This window comes from Oncorhynchus nerka, linkage group LG12 (genome assembly GCF_034236695.1).
Source record: "Oncorhynchus nerka isolate Pitt River linkage group LG12, Oner_Uvic_2.0, whole genome shotgun sequence".
NCBI classification, from domain to species: domain Eukaryota; kingdom Metazoa; phylum Chordata; class Actinopteri; order Salmoniformes; family Salmonidae; genus Oncorhynchus; species Oncorhynchus nerka.
Window position 1 is genome coordinate 65,030,390 of NC_088407.1, and position 24,368 is coordinate 65,054,757.

At 43.6% G+C, this 24,368-nt stretch overlaps 2 protein-coding genes across 2 annotated transcripts in view; both read right to left on the reverse strand.

Annotated features, from left to right (window-relative positions):
- Positions 1-91: 91 nt before the first annotated feature.
- On the reverse strand, positions 92-7,909 carry LOC115138603 (XK-related protein 6-like). The gene is given in 6 exon segments (XM_029675626.2): positions 92-3,044; positions 3,191-3,608; positions 3,693-3,898; positions 7,142-7,591; positions 7,717-7,864; positions 7,867-7,909. Coding segments are annotated over 6 exon segments (1,758 nt in total). The 3' UTR covers positions 92-2,551.
- A 3,588-nt stretch (positions 7,910-11,497) lies between these two features.
- The window catches only part of LOC115138604 (bridge-like lipid transfer protein family member 1), a 96,381-nt gene continuing 83,510 nt past the window's right edge, over positions 11,498-24,368 (reverse strand). Inside the window, 16 exon segments of the mRNA XM_065025740.1 lie at positions 11,498-12,511; positions 12,761-12,920; positions 13,164-13,298; positions 16,580-16,774; positions 16,881-17,084; positions 17,376-17,627; positions 17,768-17,985; positions 18,176-18,365; positions 18,584-18,741; positions 19,043-19,196; positions 20,136-20,381; positions 20,612-20,752; positions 20,944-21,120; positions 23,443-23,646; positions 23,765-23,963; positions 24,140-24,279. Coding sequence (XP_064881812.1) covers positions 12,286-12,511; positions 12,761-12,920; positions 13,164-13,298; positions 16,580-16,774; positions 16,881-17,084; positions 17,376-17,627; positions 17,768-17,985; positions 18,176-18,365; positions 18,584-18,741; positions 19,043-19,196; positions 20,136-20,381; positions 20,612-20,752; positions 20,944-21,120; positions 23,443-23,646; positions 23,765-23,963; positions 24,140-24,279 — 2,999 coding nt within the window. The 3' untranslated portion in view covers positions 11,498-12,285.

Below are 24,368 nucleotides of genomic sequence, written 5' to 3' on the forward strand. Positions count from 1 at the left end.
TCATATTATGTTCATCTATATTTGCACCAAATAAAGTTCACATATATACAGTACCAGTCAAAAGTTTGGACACACCTACTCATTACAGGGTTTTTCTTTATTTTTTACTATTTTCTACATTGTAGAATAATAGTTAAGAAATCAAAACTATGACATAACACATGGAATCATGTAATAACCAAAAAGTGTTAACATTTACATTTACATTTAAGTCATTTAGCAGACGCTCTTATCCAGAGCGACAAATCAAAGTGCATTTTATATTTGAGATTCTTCCAAGTAGCCACCCTTTGGCTTGATTACAGCTGTGCACACTCTTGGCATTCTCTCAACCAGCTTCTTGTCACCTGGAATGTTAATTTGTGGAATTTCTTTCCTTCTTAATGCATTTGAGAAAGTCATTTGTGTTATGACAAAGTAGGGATGGTATACAGAGGATAGGCCTATTTGGTAAAACACCAAGTCCATATTATGGCAAGAACAGCTCAAATAAGCAAAGAGAAACGACATTCCTTCATTACTTTAAGACATGAAGGTCAGTCAATCTGGAAAATGTCAAGAAATTCTAACGTTTCTTCAAGTGCAGTCGCAAAAACCATCAAGCACAATGATGAAACTGGCTCTCATGAGGACCGCTACAGGAAAGGAAGACCCAGTGTTACCTCTGCTACAGAGGATAAGTTAGAGTTAACTGCACCTCAGAAGTTGAAGCCCAAATAAATGCTTCACAGAGTTCAAGTAACAGACACATCTCAACATCAACTGTTCAGAGGAGACTGCGTGAATCAGGCCTTCATGGTCGAATTGCTGTAAAGAAACCAATACTAAAGGACACCAATAAGAAGAGGCTTGATTGGGCCAAGAAACACGAGCAATAGACATTTGTCCTTTGGTCAAATTTGAGATTTTTGGTTCCAACCGTTGTGTCTTTGTGAGACTCAGAGTGGGTGAACGGATGATATCCACATGTGTGGTTCCAACCATGAAACATGGAGGAGGTGTGATGGTACTTTGCTGGTGACACTGCCAGTGATTTATTTAGAATTCAAGGCACACTTAACCAGAATGGCTACTACAGCATTCTGAAATGATAAGCCATCCCATCTGGTTTGTGCTTAGTGGGACTATCATTTGTTTTTCAACAGGACAATGACCCAACACACCTCCAGACTGTGTAAGGGCTATTTGACCAAGAAGGAAGGTGATGGATTGCTGCATCAGATGTGCCTCCACAATCACCCAACCTCAACCCAATTGAGTTGGACCGCATAGTGAAGGAAAAGCAGACAAGTGCTCAGCATATGTGGGAACTCCTTCAAGACAGTTGGAAAAGCATTCCAGGTGAAGCTGGTTGAGAGAATGCCAAGAGTGCGCAAAACTGTCATCAAGGCAAAGGGTGGCTACTTTGAAGAATCTAAAATATAAACTATATTTTGATTTGTTTAACATTTTTTTTGGTTACTACATGATTCCATATGTGTTATTTCATAGTTTTGACATCTTCACCATTACTCTACAATGTATAAAATAGTAAAAATAAAGAAAAACCCTGGAATGAGTAGGTGTGTCCAAACTTTTGACTGGTACTGTATATTCATATATATTTGCACCATATAAAGTTGATCGGTGGAAGGCTTAGTGTCGATTGGTGGAGGGATGGTCAGACGTAGTCAGGTAAAGGTCTCTGTCACCATGACGACCTCAGGGATGAGTTCATCAGAAAGAGAATCACATATCCGTATTCTACATGACAGAAAATCTTATCTGTTCTACACAATTCATGTCTATCTTAACGTTCTGTAATGTTGTGCCTTCCTGAGCAAACAAACAAGCAAACATAATTTACTATGACTCACAGGCACAACACACACAGTACACACACACATCTCTGTACATATAAATATATACACATTCAGTTAAAAACTAAAGAGATCACACACCCAGTTAACCAAACTATAGAGAATAAACACCCAGTTAACCAAACTAAAGAGAATAAACACCCAGTTAACCAAACTATAGAGAATAAACACCCAGTTAACCAAACTAAAGAGAACACACACCCAGTTAACCAAACTAAATATAATAAACTCCCAGCTAGGAGACAGCTTTCAGGCCGCTGTTTATATTACATTCACATTTTTTCTAATTTCATATTATTATCTTTTAGTATTATTCATGAAGATGTGAAAATAACATGACATGCTGTCTTCTGTCACCATCCAGTCTTCTCAGCAGAGTGAGGAATACAAAACAGAGAGAAGAGTCACATTTGTGTGTATCAGTGTCGCTTCCGTCCCTCTCCTTGCCCCAACCTGAGCTCGAACCAGGGACCCTCTGAACAGATGGACAACCATCACCCACAAAGCATCGTTACCTGTTACTCCACAAAAGCTGTGGTCCTTGCATAGCAAGGGAAACAACTACTTCTAGGTCAGAGCGGATGAGGTCACCGGTTGAACACTACTAGCGAGCACCACTAAATAGCTAGCCATTTCACATCGGTTACATGTGCGCACTTGTAAATATGTGTGTTTGTCTATGTGTGTATGTGTCAGAAAGAAGACTCGTACTGCAGTAGTTCATAGAGCAGAGGTCTGTCCCTGTATCGTATGCCTGCGGCTGCAGGCGTCAGGTACTGTAGTAGGTTGATGGTCCTTCGCAGCCGTCTGTCCACGTAGTGAGCGTCCCAGGCTGGGTAACGTTTCCTGGGCATGTCAATCTTTATCAGAGGACCTTCGAAACGTCTCGAGGTGGGGGGCTCCAAACGCACCTGGAACACCGGCAGACAGCCTTCTGCGATGATGTCATCACTGTGAAACGGGGCAGCAAGGTGGGCTGGGGTGGGCGGAGCTGAAGGGGGCAAGGGGTTACCCCACAGCAGCTCATCACACCAGGTCGATGCTGGGGTGGGGTGTGTGTGTGAGGGGTGAAGAAGGCCGTAGTACAGAAGCATCACCAGTACTCCACCCGTAAAGGACAGGTAGACACCACACAACGCTGGAACTGCGTAGCTGTCTGTCTCTTCACGGTCACGATACACATACCTGTAACACATACGCACACACACACAACTGTTTTGATATCCACGCACACACATTTGTCTCTGTAGAATCATGAGAGATACACCTATTCGAAGATAAAACACATACTGTAGGTGTGTGCCTGTCTGTCTATCTGTCTGTCTACATACCACAGTCCAGTAAGCAGTGTGTTCTCAGCCAGTACCACAGAGTAGTAAGCCACCATGCGTCCCCTGGTGTGTCCCTCCTTGACGTTGAACCAGCAGAAGATGTAGACGATGCCCACCACCATGTTAAACAAAACCTCCTCCCAGCGAGACATACAGAAGTCTGTTCCTCCATGCACCACCCACAGGGCCATGCCACACCAGTGGAGCACCACGAAGATGCCAAAGTACAGGTGGAAGAGGGATGCGAAGAGGGCGAGAGAGAGAACGCGGGAGGAGATGGTGAGGAGGCGCCAGAGAAGGTGGAGGAGGGCACCGCGATAACTCAGACTGCGCTGGTCGTCTCTGGAGTCGCGCAGGAGCTTGTGGTACGAGGCCAACACCCAGGATAGAGACAGAAGAGAGCCTAGACTAGATATACCTAGGGAGAGAGATGGAGTGACTAATCTTGATAGCTGTAATACCAGTTGACCAGTGAGTGTGTGTGAACTGTGTGTATACGTACACTGTAGAGTCTCAGCCCGGTTCTGCTGTATCATAATACAGAGCTGTAGTACTAGTTGAGGAGCTGACTCCAGGAAGGTCTCCAGTAGCCTCAGCATGTTGACGTCTGCGTACTCAAACATCATGGCCCAGTAGAACCTCCTCTGTGCCTCCTTATGCTCCTTCATACGGTGGGACTGGATACCCAGGTATAAAGTACGGATATACCTGGGGGTCAGAGGTCAATAATTATGGCAGAGAGTGAGAGAGACGGTTTGTGTAGAATGAATCAGATTAAACACTGAGTGCCCCAGGCTGTGCTTGTGGGGTGTGTGTGTGTCTGTGTTTCTCTTGTGTGTTTGTGTACTTGTGAGCATGTGCGTAGACATGCTCATACAACCATCTGGGCTGCATCATATGAGCTAATTTCATACGACATCAATAATTCACTGGTCACATACAGTAGAAACACATGCACGCACGCACACATTTCACCAGATAAACCTGCAAGATGCCACATCACAACAGAGAGTTTAATTGTTTAAATGTCGCTATCCATCATTCCCCTCCCCCTTCCACTTCTGTTCTGCGTGTTCAAGCTCTTTTTTTTCTGTCAATTCTACTCCCTCCCTCCATCTCACAGTGATCTAACTCAATCAGACTGAACCATTCCACACACACCAGTCTTTGGGAAAGACTCTATTAGGGAGATTGTTACAAACGTACACACACACTAGCTCTTAAGCCCACTCAACATCTCCCTCAGGCACCTAGGCCATGAAAGATTAGTCTGACAGAGAGAGGGAGAGAAGGAGAGAGGGGGGAGCGGGGAGGGGGTACATACAGGATATCCAAGTGGAGTGGCATGCCTTTGACCTTTGGTGTCCGGTCAGGATGTTTTGATGTAGTGTTTTTCCAGTTTGATGGCTAACTAGCCTTGTGACTATCAGCTCCGCTAGCTAGTTAGCTATCCAGCTAATTGTCTAGCTGTGTCAGACACAGACAGTGGAAGTGTAGAGAAAACACAAGAGAAGATGGAAATTGATTGAGCCCAAATAGGTTCAAACTGTTTTTACCGAAAAAAAGAAGAAAAAAAAAGAATAATAAGAAGCTTTATTCAGGTCAGTGCTGGTTCTGCATATGTGCCCTTCCTTGCTAATTATATAGGCCATTAGTGTATGGTTTGAGTAGCCTAGCTAATACTTACAGCCAATCACATCCTAAATATCACCTCCTTCACTGACTTCCAGTGTGTGCGTGCAATTTTTTGTGTGTGTTTGTGTGTCAGCGGCAGATACTCTTTCTTCTTTGTTCTCCACCTGTACACACATGGTGAGGTTAACACGTGACCTAATACATGGACTTCATTTGATAGTAGAGAATAGAGAATGGGAGAGGAGAACAGAGGAGAGAAGAGGAGAAGTGATCTCCACCAGGCACAACCAGAAGAGGACTGGCCACCGCTCACAGCCTGGTTCCTAGCCACTGTGGTTCCGCATTGCTTGCTCTTTGGAGTTTTAGGCCGGGTATCTGTATAAGCCAAGGGGAAAATTATGGTGTAGATATTGGGGGATGAACAGTAGACGGGTGGTCCTGGTGGTCCACCCCGGATTTTCTTTTTGACATTTTAAAATGCATTCTCTGCAATTCTACACAGTTTGAAATGACTTATTATGCCTCTCTCAAGTGGTATTTTGAGGGGTATATGGAGGGGTATTTTGAAAACACAGCACAAGTGGAAGGATAAGTAGAAGGCCACCCAACCCCCCCCCCCCCAAAATAAATATATACATATAAATATATTCTTAGGAAACCAGCTAACTTCCTGCATTTCAACACCTTTTGTCATGGGGCAGAGATAAAAATGTGCAGTTTTATAATGCTATTCTACACATTTTCTCATGAGTCTGAGAACATTTAGCAGTTTTAAAGCAAATTTCCTGCAATTGTACAAATCCTTCCATGTGGCAGAGACAAAAATGTGCTGTTTTATAGCTTATCTCACGGTATTCTTCACATTATGACATTGTCACGCCCTGACCTTAGAGAGCCTTTTTATGTCTCTATTTGGTTTGGTCAGGGTGTGATTTGGGTGGGCATTCTATGTTCTTTATTTCTTTGTTTCTGGCCGAGTGTGGTTCCCAATCAGAGGCAGCTGTCTATCGTTGTCTCTGATTGGGGATCATACTTAGGCAGCCCTTTTTCCCACCTGTGATTGTGGGTAGTTGTCTATGTGTAGTGGCCTGCGAGCACTACGTAGCTTTACGTTTGTTATTTCTTGTTTTGTTGGAGACATTATAAATAAACTAAAATGTACGCTGACCACGCTGCGCCTTGGTCCATTCATTTCGACGAGCGTGACAGACATGAGGCAGAGAATTTTGCAGTTTTAAAGTAACTGTCCAGTGTAAATCTCACTTTTAAAAGTTAACAACTCAAACCCAAATAATGATGTTGACTCATCCTATACTTGTATTTGTGGCCAAAGCATAAATTGGAGAAAAAACACTTAAAAAAAAACCCATCTCAAACAGTCCTTCAAAAATAATTCCTATTTCCTCATAGAGGATGATGTCATCCTCCTGAGTAGGATGAGCTGGCCAATCAGCGGTCTACTTGCATGAACATTTTTAATGATTGGTATACCATTCTGTTGTTGGGATACACCCACACCATTCCAAAGCAGAAAAGCTGTGTTTTAACATAATTTTCCTTCCAAATTAAAAAAAAACTCATATTGTAATTCATTCTAGGTCATATTTCATAGAAATCTGGAAACACTGGACAGTTAGACTTCGGGCAAAAGCACAAAAATAGTTCCTTTAAACTGTATAACCGATCAATACACCATCACACCAGGTCATTTAATGCTTAAAAAATAGCTGAATAAGATTTTGGCTACAGAAGTGGCATTTCGTACCAATCTCTACAGCTTACGTCCAAAAACATATCCTGTGAAATGACGAGTTACTAGCTAGCTACAAGTGGCTAGCATAGCTAACTTTTTTGTGCCCCAAGTTCACAGTTAAAGCTAATTTCCTGCAATTCTACAAATTTTGACATTGCTTTTTGACATGTTCATATGCTATCTGGGGGCCCAACGACCCAATTAATAAAAATAAAAAAAGAAGTATTTTAAAGAAATTATTGGGGGGAATGAATCAACCTATTCTGAATATTGGGTAGGACATATTGGGTGGCAAATGTGTCCTACCCAATATGGTATAGGCACTTTGTGACAACTGCTGATGTAAAAAGTGCTTTATAAAATACATTTGATTGATTGAAGAAGAGAGGGGAGAACAGGGGGGCATGCTCTGTCCTTACCTCCAGACCTGCCCCAGCTGTAGAATGTGTATGGTGATCTGTCCTTACCTTCAGACCTGTCCCAGTTGTAGAATGTGTATGGTGATCTGTCCTTACCTCCAGACCTGTCCCAGCTGTAGAATGTGTATGGTGATCTGTCCTTACCTCCAGACCTGTCCCAGTTGTAGAATGTGTATGGTGATCTGCCACAGCCAGACTGAGGCCACTCTGACCCGGTCTGTTCCAGGATAAACCCCCCTGTGGCCAGTTGGCCCTTGCCTGGTCAGCTTTTCTCTCTCTCCTCCCTTGCTGCAGTCCACTGTCCCCAGCCAGGTGGTCAGACACTCTCCGCTGTAGTCCTGGATGAACCAGCGGAAGCTCAGTATCTGAACTACAATCGACGGCACCAGCACCAGGAAGAGCGTCAGGCCAAACCACAGATAGTCCTGTCTGTCATAGTAGTCTGCAGCGAGAAGCAGATCTGTTCCCACATCCCAGAAGAAGACGAGGAGAGCCAGGATCAACCAGAGACAGTCCAGCCACAGTCCCTCCTCTGGTGGGCAGCGAGTCTCCCTCAAACTCCTACCACCTCCAACTCCGGTACCCCCGATCCTTCTATAATAATGATCATAATAATAATGATAAAAGGCTCAAGATGAGAATAGCAGACTCTCTCTCTCTCTCTCTCTCTCTCTCTCTCTCTCTCTCTCTCTCTCTCTCTCTCTCTCACTCTCACTCACCCAGTAGTGTCTTTCCCCAGCAGGTTTCCCAGACAGTTGGAGCGACAGCCCCAGTAGCAGACAGCAGAGTGACAGCAGAGACAGATGTGGATAGCTGCAGAGTCCAGAGGCTGACAGTCTTCCTCTGTGTCTCCATCAAACACCCCCCCACTCCTTCCTCCATTTCTCCCCCTCCATCAGACTGCGCTGCCATGTTCCTCCCCTTTCCTCTCGTCCCGAACCAAAACACACCCTCCTCTGAACCCACGTCACTTCCAAAATACCTCCTGTCCCTCCCCAGCCGCGGTGTTTCTGTCTCTGACTCTCCCGGGGAGCCATCAGAGCCGGTCACCGCACGAAGGCGGCTGCCCCTCTCCCTCCTCCTTCTCTCCCTTCCTCCTCGTCCTCCTCTCTAGGAAACACTCTATCCCCTCTCCTACCAGGCGCTCCTTGCGACCAGTGGCAGCGGTTGAATCCGTTCCTATTCCTCTCCTCCTCCAGCCAATCTTCATCTCCCAGTCTCTCGCTCCCTCTGCATCTTCTACATGGCTGTACTCACCACGGTCATCTAGGGAGACAGTGGCTTGTTATGACGTAATGCAGCATCTCCCAGCTAAGAGACGTGTGTGTGCTGAGACATGAGTGTGTGAAAAGCCAGTGAATTAATCCTCATCTATGCGGAACTGTGGTAGCGTTTCAGCCTTCCCCAGCCTGTCTCTCAACCTGTCACACATACACCACAGCAGCCTATGAGCTGTCCGCTCCACCTCACTGCTTGAGCCCTCTGCGCTGCTCAGCTCAGGTCAGAATGCACTCACACACACTCCGCCTCCTAGCGGCAAGACTAGACACAACATCTGCACATCTGTACATACACTCTCTCTACCAACCCCCCTCTCTTCCCTTCCTCAGCAGGCTTCAGGCCAATAGCTCAGCCAGCCTAATCACCCAGAACATATGTGTGTGTGTGTGCGTGAGCCCTGCCAGAGGAAGGAGAGGGGAGAATAGATGGAAATAGAGAGAGAGAGGAAGGAGAGGGGAGAAGAGATGGAGATAGAGGGAGTGAGGAAGGAAGAGGTTGTGGGAGATGGGAGAGATAGTGGGTAGGGGAGGAGCAATTATAAGGATTTAAGAAGAGGGGGATGAGAGAGGGATAAAGCACAAACCAGCCTCTTCACTCTTTCATTCTCTCCCTCTCTCTTTCTCTGTCCACTGGAGATTAGCCTCTATGTTGCCATGACTACCATCCCAGGGTGGCTGAAGGGGAGTCTGGTAATTTGGTCTGTGAAGGAAAGAGAGATGGAGAGAGAGAGAGAGAGGTAATCAGTTGTAATTTGTTCTACAATCAATTCTCCTATTTCTCCATGTTTTTCCTAATGTGTATCAGATACAAACCACACTAGTCTACTGGCTACAGGGACTCTTATGCACGCTTTATATTAAATTGGACCGAGTGAGAGGGGAAGATGTACTGCTCACTTGAGATTAAAATAATAATTGTTTTTTAGAAGCGGGATTGTGTCTGATTTTAATTGATGTGACACTTGGTGCTCTGCTTTGAAATGTAGTCCTGTGGACTGTTAGATAACTAGTGTGTTTCTGAATGCAGACATCTTGGTTGGGTTTCCCAAATTCAACGTTGTTTTACGAAATCGTTGGTTACTAAAGTGCAATATTAGTAACCAGTTTCAAATAAGCTGATGAAAATATATGATAACGGTGCCCCATAATAACACAAATGCGTCAGGACTGACAGTTTCAATATTGTTCATATATACTTTTTTACCAATTACATTTTTGTTTTGTTTTATTGTTATTGTTTGTGTGTGTAACCTAGGCATCTTGCCAGATTCTCTTACCTAATCTTGGGTTTGTGTGTGTGAGGCTGCAAAGGGCCAGGATTCCACTCTAGAATTATAGTTTCGACTGATCCTACAGTTTTGTTTCGGTACTGCAGTTTAACTGTTGCCCAGCTCAGAAAGACAATTTCCACAGATGGCCACATAGAAAAGTCAGATTTGAAAATTCCTAATAAGACACTTTAGTCATCACCTTTGTGCACAAAACATCCATTGAATTATTCAAATAATTGTAGCTGAGGCCAATTTTTTAAAAATCACTCAAAGATATTAACAGCCGAACATATGAACATTTTATATTCATCCAATGTCTGCCATGTTTCTGGATGACGTCTGGCTGCTGAGTGCTAGTGTGCATGTGACGTCCGTCAGTATAAACCGGATACAACCCGAATATAGACGGTCTATGAATCAGTATATGAGAACGTGAGTAAATTACCTTGAAAACAACGGTCCGACATCTTGGATCTTAATACACCTCAGAATTGTGATGTCAGTGTGCATGTGTGTGAAGGCTTCCCCCGGTGGTCAGGGGTATTTGTTGCATGCTGAGCTCGAGCAGGTCATACACCAGGCTGCTCTCCTTCAGCAGACTCACCAGCAGCTGCTCTCTTTCAGCAGTCTCACCAGCAGCTGCTCTCCATTTATTGGACCAGGTCTCTCTTGGAAAAGAGATGTTATCTTAATGAGAAAAAACTGTATAAATAAAAGGTTAAAAAAAATTAAATAATTCAGCAGTCTCACTCACTGCTCTCCTCTAGCAGTCTCACCGGTGGCTGCTCTCCGACAATGCTGAATAAATGTTTTGCCTGCGATACTGATGGCTATATCAAGACTAGTAAAGGCCAAGTGCACTACTTTTGTGAAAAAAATATTTTGATTTGTATTTTATTTTGAATATTTCAGAAAAATATTGTGGTCTGTCAAAAAGCAGTCACTTGCCACATCATTTTGTCACAAAACATTTTTGGGACTGTATCAGAGGCTTAATAAAAAAATAATAATAATTGGTTAAAATGAGGTTGGGGTTAAGGTAAAGGTCAGTTTTAGATTTTGGTAAGCCGTTTTACAGGGCAGAAGTGTTTTTATAGCTTCTCCTGTTGCATTCCACTTAAACCGCGACATTTGGTCTCCATCTTCTGGCCACAAACATTTGGTTCACCATAACCCAATCACATTTGGAATGGGATTTTCCCATTCGTACTGACGGTTCACTACACATAGTGCATAACTGTAGCTAAAATATATGCAGGATAGTCTGAACAGAACCCACAAGAGGTCTGGAGTATAGTAACCTTCCCATTGCTCGCACACACAGCAACCAGGTTAAAGCTTTTCTTTGTTGAGAAACACACAACTGTCACTTGACTCAAATCTAAAAAATCTGATAAATAACAGTGTACAAAACATTAAGAACATCTTCCTAATATTAAGTTGCAACTCAACCTTTTGCCCTAAGAACAGCCTCAATTCGTCTGGGCATGGACTCTACAAGGTGTTGAAAGCATTCTACAGGGATGCTGGTCCATTTTGACTCCAATGCTTCCCACAGTTGTGTCAAGTTGGTTGGATATCCTTTGAGTGGTGGACCATTCTTGATACACATGGGAAACTGTTGAGTGGGAAAAACCCAAGTGTCGCAGTTCTTGACACAAACAGTGCGCCTGGCACAGACTACCTTACCCCGTTTAAAAACGCAGTTAAATATTTTGTCTTGCCCATTCACCCTTAACGGCACACATGCACAATCCATGTCTCAATTATCTCAAGGCTTAAAAATCCTTCTTTAACCTGTCTCCTCCCCTTCATCTACACTGATGGAAGTAGATTTAACAAGTGACATCAATAAGGGATCATAGACTGACCAAGTGAAATCTATGGTCATGGAAAGAGGTGTTCATAAGGTTTTGTACACTCATTGTATATGACAACGAAGTCAGATGTAAAATTGGATGGCAATGATTTTATTATATTCAGAAATCAACACTTAAGAAATTCACAGTCATTTTATATACACTGATCTATTGCACATATTTAAAAAAACAGGCTTGACACACCCAGCTCACATGTGTTTTAGACTATACATTTCTGATCCCCATTCAAATTAAGATACAAAAAAAAAAATTAACCATAGTTTAGCATTACAATACATTATATAAGTGGATTTAAACCATCCAATACTTTTTAGTTCATAGGAAATTTTTCCAAAAACGGTTGTCATTGGGATGAATTTAGAAAAACTGACACTTAAAATGAGATTCCTCATTCCAACTTTACCATTGGAAACAAAGAAAAGGCAATGATTTAGAAGTAACCCCCACACTCATCAGAAAAAATGTAATGAACCATAAAAGAAGTATCATAAATTATGACTTCAACGTGTTTGTTCTGACAACAACCATATAAAGCATGTATATCATATAATTCATGTTGGGGTTTTTCAGGGTTATTATTTTAAGCTGCCAAATAATAAGACTTACTATTTTGTTCAAAATATACATAAAAACAGTGCACATTTTTCTGTCAAAACCCATAGTGGCATGCACCACAGTAAACATCTATGCTGAAATTCACACAGCTTAGCGGTAAATGTGCCTATGACGCTATCCACTGTACAGCAAGTCAAGGAACTATCCAGTGTTTTCCAGTTATCCAGTGTTTTGTTTGTTGACGATTTACTGTCTGACCTCCAGTTTTTAAAGTGTTGTGTTAGAAGGTATGGATGTTGGTGTTAGTGCTCTTCCTTGTCTCGTCCTATCTTCTCCTTCTTCTCTTTCTCGTCCTGCAGGGCCGTGCCCAGTTTTTTGATGAGGACAGAGAGGACCTTGTCCAGGGGGTCCATCACTCCCCTCTGGAGCCATTTGGGAATTGTAGTCCTTGCGTGGTGGAAGCCTAGCTTCTGGAGAATGTAGTCCACGCCGACAGGATCGATCTTCCGTCCCGTCCAGGAGATGAGCCTGTGGAAATGAATTATTAAGACCGTGTCAAGAAACCTCAGAGATGTATGACAAAAGGGTTTAGGGTTAGTGTATAGGCCTAAAAGTGGGCTTATGGAGTAGTTGACATGCTCAGGTGAGGGGTTAAGGAGTCAAACACAGGGATCATATACACATACTACAAATGTATGCACTTACTGTACTGTTAGTTTGGATAAAAGTCTCTACATAGTGGCATATATTGGGTCTGAGGGAAGGGGTCTGGTTTACCTGAGTGTGGGCTCCAGCTGCCAGGTGTTGCACATGAATTCTCTCCAGTCCACCGTAGTGTAGTTGATGCCATCCTCCTTGTCTGTGGAGTTCTCATCATTAAGGGCCGTTGGGCTCTTCTGGCCAGGCCGAGTGGCAAACATCCGGGGGTTGAAAAGGGCTTCAGACCAGGGAAGGGAGAGAGGGAGAGAAACTATAAAGAGTGCCTTGGTTCTCCTTTCTTTTGACTACTAGTTCCGAAATCGAACAGCACCTTCAACTGAAATTCTATTTTAGTTGTACCTTTGTTGCTCTTATTGTCTATATAAAGTTCAGTACTATTTATCTAATCTAAAGTACAGTTAATTGTTCTAGGTTGCGCAATGTAGTGTGCTGCTGCTGTTGACATTTCAGGTACTCTCACCCTTCTCTTTCTCCTTCAGGTAGGCAGAGACCAGGTCATGCAGGAACATGATGAGCTCTGCGTCCATGGTGACACAGATGTGGTCGGTGAATTCAGTCACCAGGCTGCACTCCACCTTAGGCTTACTGTTGGAGTCTGAAACGGACGGGAAACAATAGTGTCGTTACCTTGCTTTCCAACAAAGATAGATATATATCTATATATATATATATATATATACAGTGCCTTGCGAAAGTATTCGGCCCCCTTGACCTTTTGCCACATTTCAGGCTTCAAACATAAAGATATAAAACTGTATTTTTTTGTGAAGAATCAACAACAAGTGGGACACAATCATGAAGTGGAACGACATTTATTGGATATTTCAAACTTTTTTAACAAATCCAAAACTGAAAAATTGGGCGTGCAAAATTATTTAGCCCCTTTACTTTCAGTGCAGCAAACTCTCTCCAGAAGTTCAGTGAGGATCTCTGAATGATCCAATGTTGACCTAAATGACTAATGATGATAAATACAATCCACCTGTGTGTAATCAAGTCTCCGTATAAATGCACCTGCACTGTGATAGTCTCAGAGGTCCGTTAAAAGCGCAGAGAGCATCATGAAGAACAAGGAACACACCAGGCAGGTCCGAGATACTGTGGATATTTCCCAAGCTTTACACATCCCAAGGAGCACTGTGCAAGCAATAATATTGAAATGGAAGGAGTATCAGACCACTGCAAATCTACCAAGACCTGGCCGTCCCTCTAAACTTTCAGCTCATACAAGGAGAAGACTGATCAGAGATGCAGCCAAGAGGCCCATGATCACTCTGGATGAACTGCAGAGATCTACAGCTGAGGTGGGGGACAACAATCAGTCGTATATTGCACAAATCTGGCCTTTATGGAAGAGTGGCAAGAAGAAAGCCATTTCTTAAAGATATCCATAAAAAGTGTTGTTTAAAGTTTGTCACAAGCCACCTGGGAGACACACCAAACATGTGGAAGAAGGTGCTCTGGTCAGATGAAACCAAAATTGAACTTTTTGGCAACAATGCAAAACGTTATGTTTGGCGTAAAAGCAACACAGCACATCACCCTGAACACACCATCCCCACTGTCAAACATGGTGGTGACAGCATCATGGTTTGGGCCTGCTTTTCTTCAGCAGGGACAGGGAAGATGGTTAAAATTGATGGGAAGATGGATGGAGCCAAATACAGGACCATTCTGGAAGAAAACCTGATGGAGTCTGCAAAAGACCTGAGACTGGGACGGAGATTTGTCTTCCAACAAGACAATGATCCAAAACATAAAGCAAAATCTACAATGGAATGGTTAAAAAATAAACATATCCAGGTGTTAGAATGGCCAAGTCAAAGTCCAGACCTGAATCCAATCGAGAATCTGTGGAAAGAACTGAAAACTGCTGTTCACAAATGCTCTCCATCCAACCTCACTGAGCTCGAGCTGTTTTGCAAGGAGGAATGGGAAAAAATGTCAGTCTCTCGATGTGCAAAACTGATAGAGACATACCCCAAGCAACTTACAGCTGTAATCGCAGCAAAAGGTGGCGCTACAAAGTATTAACTTAAGGGGGCTGAATAATTTTGCACGCCCAATTTTTCAGTTTTTGATTTCTTAAAAGTTTGAAATATCCAATAAATGTCGTTCCACTTCATGATTGTGTCCCACTTGTTGTTGATTCTTCACAAAAAAATACAGTTTTATATCTTTATGTTTGAAGCCTGAAATGTGGCAAAAGATCGCAAAGTTCAAGGGGGCCGAATACTTTCGCAAGGCACTGTATATATACATATACACACACACACACAAACGTATGTGGACACCTTCAAATTTGTGGATTCTGCAATATCAGCCACACTGGTTGCTGACATGTGTATAAAATTGAGCACACAGCCATGCAATCTCCATAGAGAAACATTGACAGCAGAATGGCCTTACTGAAGTGCTCAGTGACTTTCTATGTGTCGCCGTCATAGGATACCACCTTTCCAACAAAAATTTCTGCCCTGCTAGAACTGCCCGGTCAACTGTAAGTGCTGTTATTTTTTGGGAAGTGGAAACGTCAAGGAGCAACAACGGCTCAGCGGTAGGCCACACAAGCTCACAGAACTGGACCGCCGGGTGCTGTCCTCGGTTGAAACACTCACTAACGAGTTCCAAACTGCCTCTGGAAGCAATGTCAGCACAACTATTGTTTGTCAGGAGCAGTTGTACACAAGCCTAAGATCACCATGCACAATGCAAAGGTTCAGCTGGTGTGGTGTAAAGCTCACTGCCATTAAACTCTGGAGCAGTGGAAATGCGTTCTCTGGAGTGATGAATCTCGCTTCACCATTTGGCAGTCTGACAGATGAATCTGGGTTTGGTGGATGCCAGGAGAACGCTACCTGCCCCAATGCATAGTGCCAATTGTAAAGTCTGGTGGAGGAGGAATAATGGTCTGGGGATGTTCTTCATGGTTCGGGCTCAGCCCCTTAGTTCCAGTGAAGGAAAATCTTAACACTACAGCATACAATAACATTCTAGACAATTCTTTACTTCCAACTTTGTGGCAACAGTTTGGGGAAGGCCCTTTCCTGTTTCAGCATGACAATCGAACACGTTTGGGATGAATTGGAATGCTGACTGCGAGCCAGGCCTAATCGCCCAACATTAGTGCCCAACCTCACTAATGCTTGTGGCTGAATGGAAGCAAGTCTCCGCAGCAATGTTCCAACATCTAGTTGAAAGCCTTCCCAAAAGAGTAGAGGCTGTTATAGTAGCAAATAGGGGACCAACTCATTATTAATTCCGATTATTTTGGAACGTGATGTACGATGAGCAGGTGTCCACACATACTTTTGGTCATGTAGTGTCTCTCAGATATAGGTCAGACACTTCAGAACAAACTTCCTTTAGATATTTTGGGGACTGTTGTTCCATGCAGTGAATCTGTTATTCAATATGGGCTAATAAAAGCCTAACATAATTTTCAAGGGGTATTAAAATTCAAAATCAAATAGCTAAATGATCCTTGGGATGATCTTCTTAAAACAATTCCATATAGCTTAGTAGACCCCCCCCCCCCCCCGACATAGACTCTTATGGGTTAAGTGCCTTTGAAGAGGGTATGGTAGTAGGTGCCAGGCACACCGGTTTGAGTGTGTGAAGGACTGCAACGATGCTGGGTTTTACACTCAACAGTTTACTGTGTGTATCATGAATAGGCCACCACCCAAAGGATATCCAGCCAACTTTACACAACTACTGTGGGAAGCATTGGCATCAACATTGGCCAGCATCCCTGTGGAACTCTTTCGACACCTTGTAGACTCAATGCCCTGATGAATTTAGGCTGTTCTGAGGGCAAGGGGGTGGTGCAACTCAATGTTTTGTACACTCTGTGTATAACTCAACTGAGCCTACCAGTCAAGGAGGGTTCCTCAGGATCCTGAAAGTTTTTGGAGCTGAAATTCAGCTGCATCCTGGGAAGGGCGAAGATTGTCTCTGTCTCGTGGTTGTAGCTGGAAGAGCCGCTGAAGCTGCTGAGCAGGCTTGAACTCTTGGCAGCCGCCCCGCTCTCTGGGTTGTTGGCGTGTACGTTGCGCAAGAGGTTCAGTTCTGGGGAACAGGATACATTAGAATGAGGCAGAGGTCTTGAATAACATTGGGTCAAAGGAAACAATAGACCTTGAATTTGACATTGGTAGTATTTAGTACCCTTTACCCTCATTCCTCATGGCAGTTACGTAGTTGAACCACTCTTTGACCGTGGCTACTCCGTGAGGCGGGTTTTCGTGCCTGCGACGGGTGATTTTGGTGATGGTGGCCATGGGGCTCTCTAGCGCCCCGCAGGGTTTGGTTTCCATAGTGTTGTGACCCAGATTAAAAGCCAACGTCTGCACGATGTAGGTGGACTCATCAGTGGAGCCTGATTGGATAGAAAATAGGTTGAGGTTAGAGGTATTTAGGGCAACTGATGTGCCACTTTGTTTGTATGCCTATATGAATGTAATGTGGTTGTTCATAATTCTTTTTAGTTTTCGATCATTAGATGTTTGATTTATTTTTACCATTGAGGACCACTTTGGAAACAAAAGTATCAATTAAAACACTTAAGTCCTATCCTCTGGGAAGACACTGTACATATTGTTATATAGTTTTTTTTACCCAAATAAATCCAAATTCCCCATCCCTCCTCTCAGTCTCTTGAAAGCCTTACCGTCCTCCAATATCTTCTGAGCCTCAGTCAAAAAAGCTATGTTGGGCTCTTCCAGGTGGAATAAGGCCCAGGACTTGGAGCGGAAGTTGGGCCCATGGAAGCAGGCCAGGGTCATGTGGTTGCCATGGAGACTAATGGAGCCACCCAGTTGCACTGCGTCTTCTGGAAGAGGCATCTGGAAGAGGGAGATGTGGCACCCGGCGATCACCTTCAGAACTCCAGGCCAGTGTCGATGGTGGGCCGCATCCATGTCTAGGAGAGAGGAAGGGAGAGATCCGGAAGGTGCAATGACAATAGAGGGGGAAAGGGACGGAAAGAGTAGATGAGCATTTAGATCGAAACCAGTCCATTTATTTGATGAACCCGGGAACCCAGTCATAATGGATACTTACACAGCTCTGCAGCACCTTTCTCAATGTTGATGACCGGCGCCTTGGGGGGCAGGTAGGGGACTGGACCCCATGTGGACAATGCTCGTTTGCTTGTGTCAAACTGCTGGGTGAAAAACTCCTGCAACTTCATCCCAATCTTGATGAGGTCGGGGGTAGTGGAGCGCGAGATGATCACCTGGAAGATATCCCACTTCAAGTCCCCTTGGACAAATATCTTACTGGAGAGAGGGAGGGATAGGTAGAAAGAGAGGTAAAAAAAGAGGAAAAAATCATGAGAAAGAGAAGAGGGGGAAGGGACAGAGGGAGAAAGGGGCCACAAATGAGAGAGAATGAGAACATACAAGAATGTAGCTTCCAGGGGGGTTATAGCTATACATTTTCTCTGGTAGGCTCGGCTAGCTTATTTACCTTTTCTCTGATAGGCTTGTCTCCACAGTGCACAGGTTGACCTTCCACTCATCCTTAAGCTTCAGGTCTGCGTTGCTGAAGACGCCCATGAGGATGCTGGAGCCCATGTAGTCCACACGGGCCTCCGTGGAACCCATGGTGATCTGGATGTTATGGCTGGGCTGCTGGTTGGGGTGCTCCGAGATGTGGGCTTCAACAAACATGTGTTGTTAAGATGGGCAGAGGGATTTCAAGTTCTACTCGTTTGACAGGGATATTTAAGTTAGAGGTGGATGCATTTATCATTTAAAAACACCAAGACCCGAGGCCAGAGTTCAATCTTTGACATCCATAACAATGTATTTAGGAATCGCACAAAAACAGTACATGCCAGTGGCATAATACATGATTCCCCATCCCTGTACTTACAGACCATCTCCAGGGTGTTGACATCTATATTGCCCCCAACCACGCCGCCTTTAGAGTCCAGTTTGGAGCGGCCCAGACCCACGGACATGCTGATTTCTCTGTCTCTGTTACTACCCACTGACAGACGACCCTGACTCTTCAGCCCACTGGTGGTCCAACTAGAGGTAAACAAGAGCAAAGGGGGAAAAGTTAGTTTCACCCACCTCCTCATGAATAATCAACATCTGCTTTCTATGAGGCATGGTTTGTTTCAACAGAAATATTTCAATGTTTAGAATCATAGCTTTGGTAAGGGTTATATGTCAGATTGTGTTATGTTTTTATAGGTAGTCAGATATAGACATCAAGTCATATGCTGATATGAATTATAAGGAATAGACTTAAATCTGTGTCTGGGAAACTGGCTCCTAGTGTGTAGAGTATAGTGTGTTGAGTGGGAGGGGTAAAAGGAACACATACGTGTTGTTGCCCATGACATTGCTCATGTTCATCTGAACGTTGAGCTGCTTCAGGTTGATGGCGAACACCACTAGTGTCTCCCACGGGGTCCCCTGGGGGCCGGCTGCCTTGCCGCTCTTATTGAACGATGGCGTGGACGTCTTGGTCACAGAATCTGCATGGGAGGGAAATACATTACCGTTCAAAAGTTTGTGGTCACTTAGAAATGTCCTTGTTTTCGAAAGAAAAGCCTTTTTTTTTTTTAAAACATTAAAATATCAAATTGATCAGAAACCCTTTTGCAATTATGTTAGCACAGCTGAAAACTGTTGTACCGTTTAAATAAGTAATACAACTGGCCTTATTTGGACTAGTTGAGTATCTGGAGCATCAACATTTGTGGGTTCGATTACTGGCTCAAAATGGCCAGAAACAAAGGACTTTCTTCTGAAACTAGTCAGTCTATTCTTGTTCTGAGAAATGAAGGCTATTCCATGCGAGAAATTGCCAAGAAACTGAAGATCTCATACAACGCTGTGTACTACTCCCTTCATAAGAACAGCGCAAACTGTCTCTAACCAGAATAGAAAGAAGAGTGGGAGGCCCCAGTGCACAACTGAGCAAGAGGACAAGTACATTAGAGTGTCTAGTTTGAGAAACAGACGCCTCAAGTCCTCAACTGGCAGCTTCATTAAATAGTAACCACAAAACACCAGTCTCAACGTCAACAGTGAAGAGGCGACTCCAGGATGCTGGCCTTCTCGGCAGATTTGCAAAGAAAAAAACATATCTCAGACTGGCCAATAAAAATAAAATATTAAGATGTGCAAAAGAACACAGACACTGGACAGAGGATCTCTGCCTAGAAGGGCAGCATTCCGGAGTCGCCTCTTCAGTGTTGACGTTGAGATTGGTGTTTTGCGGGCAAAGTTATTACGGACAAAGTTATTCCCAGTCTTAATGAGGGATAAAGTATTCATTCATCATTCTAACTGCATTTTAAGTCTAGCTTGTGAAAACAATCTCCATACTAAGCTAAAATAAACAACATTAACACAGTTTTAATTAGATAGTGTTCCTTGATGATGCTGAGCACTCATTTTTGAGTTGGTACCTCTTCTGGGGGCAGAGGAATCAGAGACACTCCTGGTGCGTCCAGGGGCCGGGGATTTGAGGTGGGAGGACAGGCCCCCGGGGGACATGTTGCTCCCAGTGGAGTGGTCTGAGAACACGTTGGGGGACTGGGGAATGTGCTGCCCAGTGCTACCGTCCCAGGTCCTCCAGTAGGCTTTACGGCTGGACTCTGGTGACAGGTGTTGGGCCATGTTCTCTACAGAGTCTGGGGTGGCTGGACCCGAGGCTGGAGGAGAGAAGCAGGTTCAGGTAAAGGGCATGTTCTGAAACCAACACAGGTTTGGGGAAAACATCCCTAAGGTTTTAAAGGGACTGACATTAACAGAGTCGGAGAGTGAGAGAAAACAGAGTAACTAGGAAATAAACCCAGTCAGAAGTAAAAATGTTGATAATTTATTACACAAGGAAAATTACACTCACAGGGCGCAAAGGCCTATCGAGGAGTTGTGTTTCTACCTGTTGGCATGTTGATGGTCTGGTCTCCTAGGAAGAGGCGTCGGGCGATGCTGCGGCGGTACCAGGCTCTGGGGAAGGCCAGGATTTCACTCAGCCTCCGCATGTCATACTTGAAGGAGGCAGAGCCGATGTCACACACAGCTAAGAGAGAGAAAACATTCAAAGTTGGCCAGGAATACCAGTGTCTGTGGATTCAACCATCTTGGCAGGGGAATTGAAATGTCAAAATGGATCAGCTTCATTGTCAAGATATACATGACATTCCCATTTTGAAGACCAAAGATTGAGCTCAGGTTAGACAGTGTCCAACCATTAACCCCGTTCCAAGGCACCTGAGATATTGATGAGGGTGGTGTCCATCTTGCCCCCCTTGCCAGGTATAAAACTCTCGATAAAGGTTGGTCCTCCGGTGCGTCTCATTCTGGACAGGCTGACCTTGACGAACTCCAGGTTGATGCTGAGGGAATCCTTCCTCCCAGTCACAGAGGACGGCTCTTCATCCACTGTACCTTAAAGGAAAGAACAGCTATGAGGCGACACTTCATAGCGCTGTTTTAATGCTACACATTGAACTGATGGAAGACTGAACAAGCCTGCTGTATAGTACACTATCACTATGAGGCATGCTGTACAGCGTAGTTGGTAGACTTCACTGCAATATAATGCACAGTACTAAACATAGGCTATAGAACAGGGGATAAGGCAGCCGACTGTACCTACGTCAGACAAGTCCCAAGATGTTTGTGGGGGTCGTACAGCAAAATTAACTATTGTGTTCGTGATAGTCTCATCTTTCCATAGATTCCATAATAGTTAGCCAAACTGTTCAGACGCTACAGACGATTTTGAGAAGACCGATTTTTGGGATGTCTCATGATCTGACAAACACTGCTCTAGCTGTCACCACAGATGCGGAAGTGCAACATCGGCGGATGCGGTGGATTGAGACACCCGTATCCAATACAAAACAAATATAGATATCTCTAGTTTAAACTGACAGATTTATATGGGGAATTTATGATGCTAATTACAGTGTCTTCAGAAAGTATTCATATTCCTGGACTTATTCCACATTTGTTGTGTTATAGCCTGAATAAAAAAAAAAGTTCTCACCCATCATCACACCAAAGTGTGGATAATTTATTGAAAAAGAAATACAGAAATATCTCATTCTCTCCACTGAGTCAATACATGTTAGAATCACCTTTGGTGGCGACATACGTCTGGGCGAGTCTCTAAAGAGCTTTGCTCACTTGGATTGTACAATATTTGCTAATTATTTTTTCAAATGTATTCTTCCAGCTCTGTCAAGTTGGTTGTTGATCCTTGCTAGACAGCCATTTTCAAGTCTTGCCATTGATTTTCAAGACGATTTAAGTCAAAAATGTAACTAGGCCACAGGAAAAGTCAATGTCATCTTGGTAAGCAACTCCAATATATATTTGGCCTTGGGTTATGGGTGAATTTGGCTCCCAGTGTCTGTTGGAAAGCAGACTGAACCAGGTTTTCCTCTAGGATTTTGCTTGAGCTTAGATCTATTCTGTTTCTTTTTATCTTAAACTCCCTAGTCCTTGCCAATGACAAGCATACCTATAACACGATGCAGCCACCACCATGCTTGAAAATATGAAGACTGGCACTCAGTAATGTGTTATGTTGGATTGGCCCCAAACATAAGAGTTTGTACACAGGACATAACATTTATTAAAATGTTTTTGTTTTGCAGTTTTGTTTTACTTTAACACAAACAGGATGAATGTTTTGGAATTTTTTAATTCTGTACATGCTTCCTTCTTTTCACTCTGTCATTTAGGTTAGTATTGTAGAGTAACTACAATGTTGTTGATCCATCCTCAATTTTCTCCCATCACAGCCTTTCAACTAACTGTTTTAAAGCCGCCACTGGCTTCATGGTGAAATCCCTGAGCGGTTTCCTTCCTCTCCGGCAACGGAGTTAGGAAGGATGCCTGTATCTTTGTAGTGACTGTCTGTATTGATACACCATCCAAAGAGTAATTAATAACTTCACCATGCTCAAAGGGATATTTAATATATTTTTATTTATTTATTTTTAAACCTACGAATAAGTTCCCTCCTTTGCAAATCATTGGAAAACCTCCCTGGTCTTTGTGGTTGAATGTGTTTGAAAGTCACTGCTTGACTGAGGGACCTTACAGATAATTGTATGTGTGGTACATAGATGCTGTAGTCAAAAAGCACGTTAAACACTATTATTGCACACAGAGTGAGTAACTTACACAGAGTGTAACTTATCATGTTACTTGTTAAGCACATTTTTACTCCTGAAGTTATTTATGCTTGCCATAACAAAGGGATTCAATACTTATTGACTCAAGACAAGAGTGGTTTTCTGTTTTAAATTGAATTTGTAAAAGATTCTAAAAACATAATTCCACTTTGAAATTCTTTGGTATTCTTTGGTATTGTGTGTAGGCCAGTGACACAAAATCTCAATTTGATTAATTTTAAATTTAGGCTGTAACAACAAAATGTGGAAAAAGTCAAGAAGTGTGAATACTTTGAGGGCACTGTGTATATTTTTTAGGTAAATAAATAATAAAAATCACCAGGAATTCAGTTAAGAATAAGTTTCATTAAAAAAAAATCTGTTCCCAAGTATTACCATGAATAAATAAGGAAATGTGATTGTGTCTCAATGTTATAAAGGAATGAAATGGGCTTAGTTTCAGGTCAATGTTCCGGCACCCGACCATCCACTCCGAAAAAAAAACATTCAAATTGCTATAGAATATTAGAATATACATGAGAAATGTTAAAGTTGAGAAACTTTCCACTACACTTTTCCATACCTAGAGGTCCTGGGCCTGGTGCCTGCCCTGTGACAGCAGATTTCTGTTTCCCTGCCCCGTAAGGGTGGAACACGTAGAGGGAGAAGTCTGACATGCAGGCAGTGAAGCTGAGCCCTGAGGAGTTGCTGGGGGGGGCGGTGAGGTCTGACTGGCTGCTGCTGTGATGGGTCCGGCCCAGAGGGCTACCGAGAGATGGAGAGGGACCTGGAGATTAGATCAAAGAGGTTTTTATTATGGACCAGATGGGCTTAGAAAACAAAATTAATCCACTCACACACCTAGAAGTTGCTTTACAGGTGCTTTGGAGTGTTGCTATCTATACCTCCTTTGCCAGGGGGTGGTTTGAGGATGTGTTGGCTCAGGGGGGTGGAGGAGGGTGTATTTAGGCCGTCGGTAGGTTGGGTGCTGGATGGGATCTCCAGTTCACCGCGATTAGAGGAGAATACCAGGTCTAGAGATGGCAGTTTCAGCATACACTCCACTCTGGACATGGGCAAGCAGCTGAAGCGGATCTGAGAGGGCTAGAGACATTGAGTCAGGTTAGAATAGAATTTGAAAACGTCATTACTTTGAGTGTGGTGTCTCAGGGATTGGACATTACTACAGCAAAACATACTCATATTGTACAATGGAGAACAGAGTTACAATAACTGAGCTATGGGGGCCACAGTAAGGCGGGCAGACAGAGGTAGGTTACCTGTACTCTGACATAAACCACCACGTCCACAGGAAAGGAGGAGTAGGCAGAGGTGGATGAGGACACCAGGGATGTGGTGGAGTCCTCCAGGGGCTCCACTGGATCAAACTGGCCTAAGTCCTCCTCCTGGGAGTTCAAATCTGAGACACACAGAGACAAAAAGGGGTCAGCTTTGAGCAACGGTTTTGTAAGTTGTTGATGTTTTAGGTCCAGCAAAAATGTATGGATT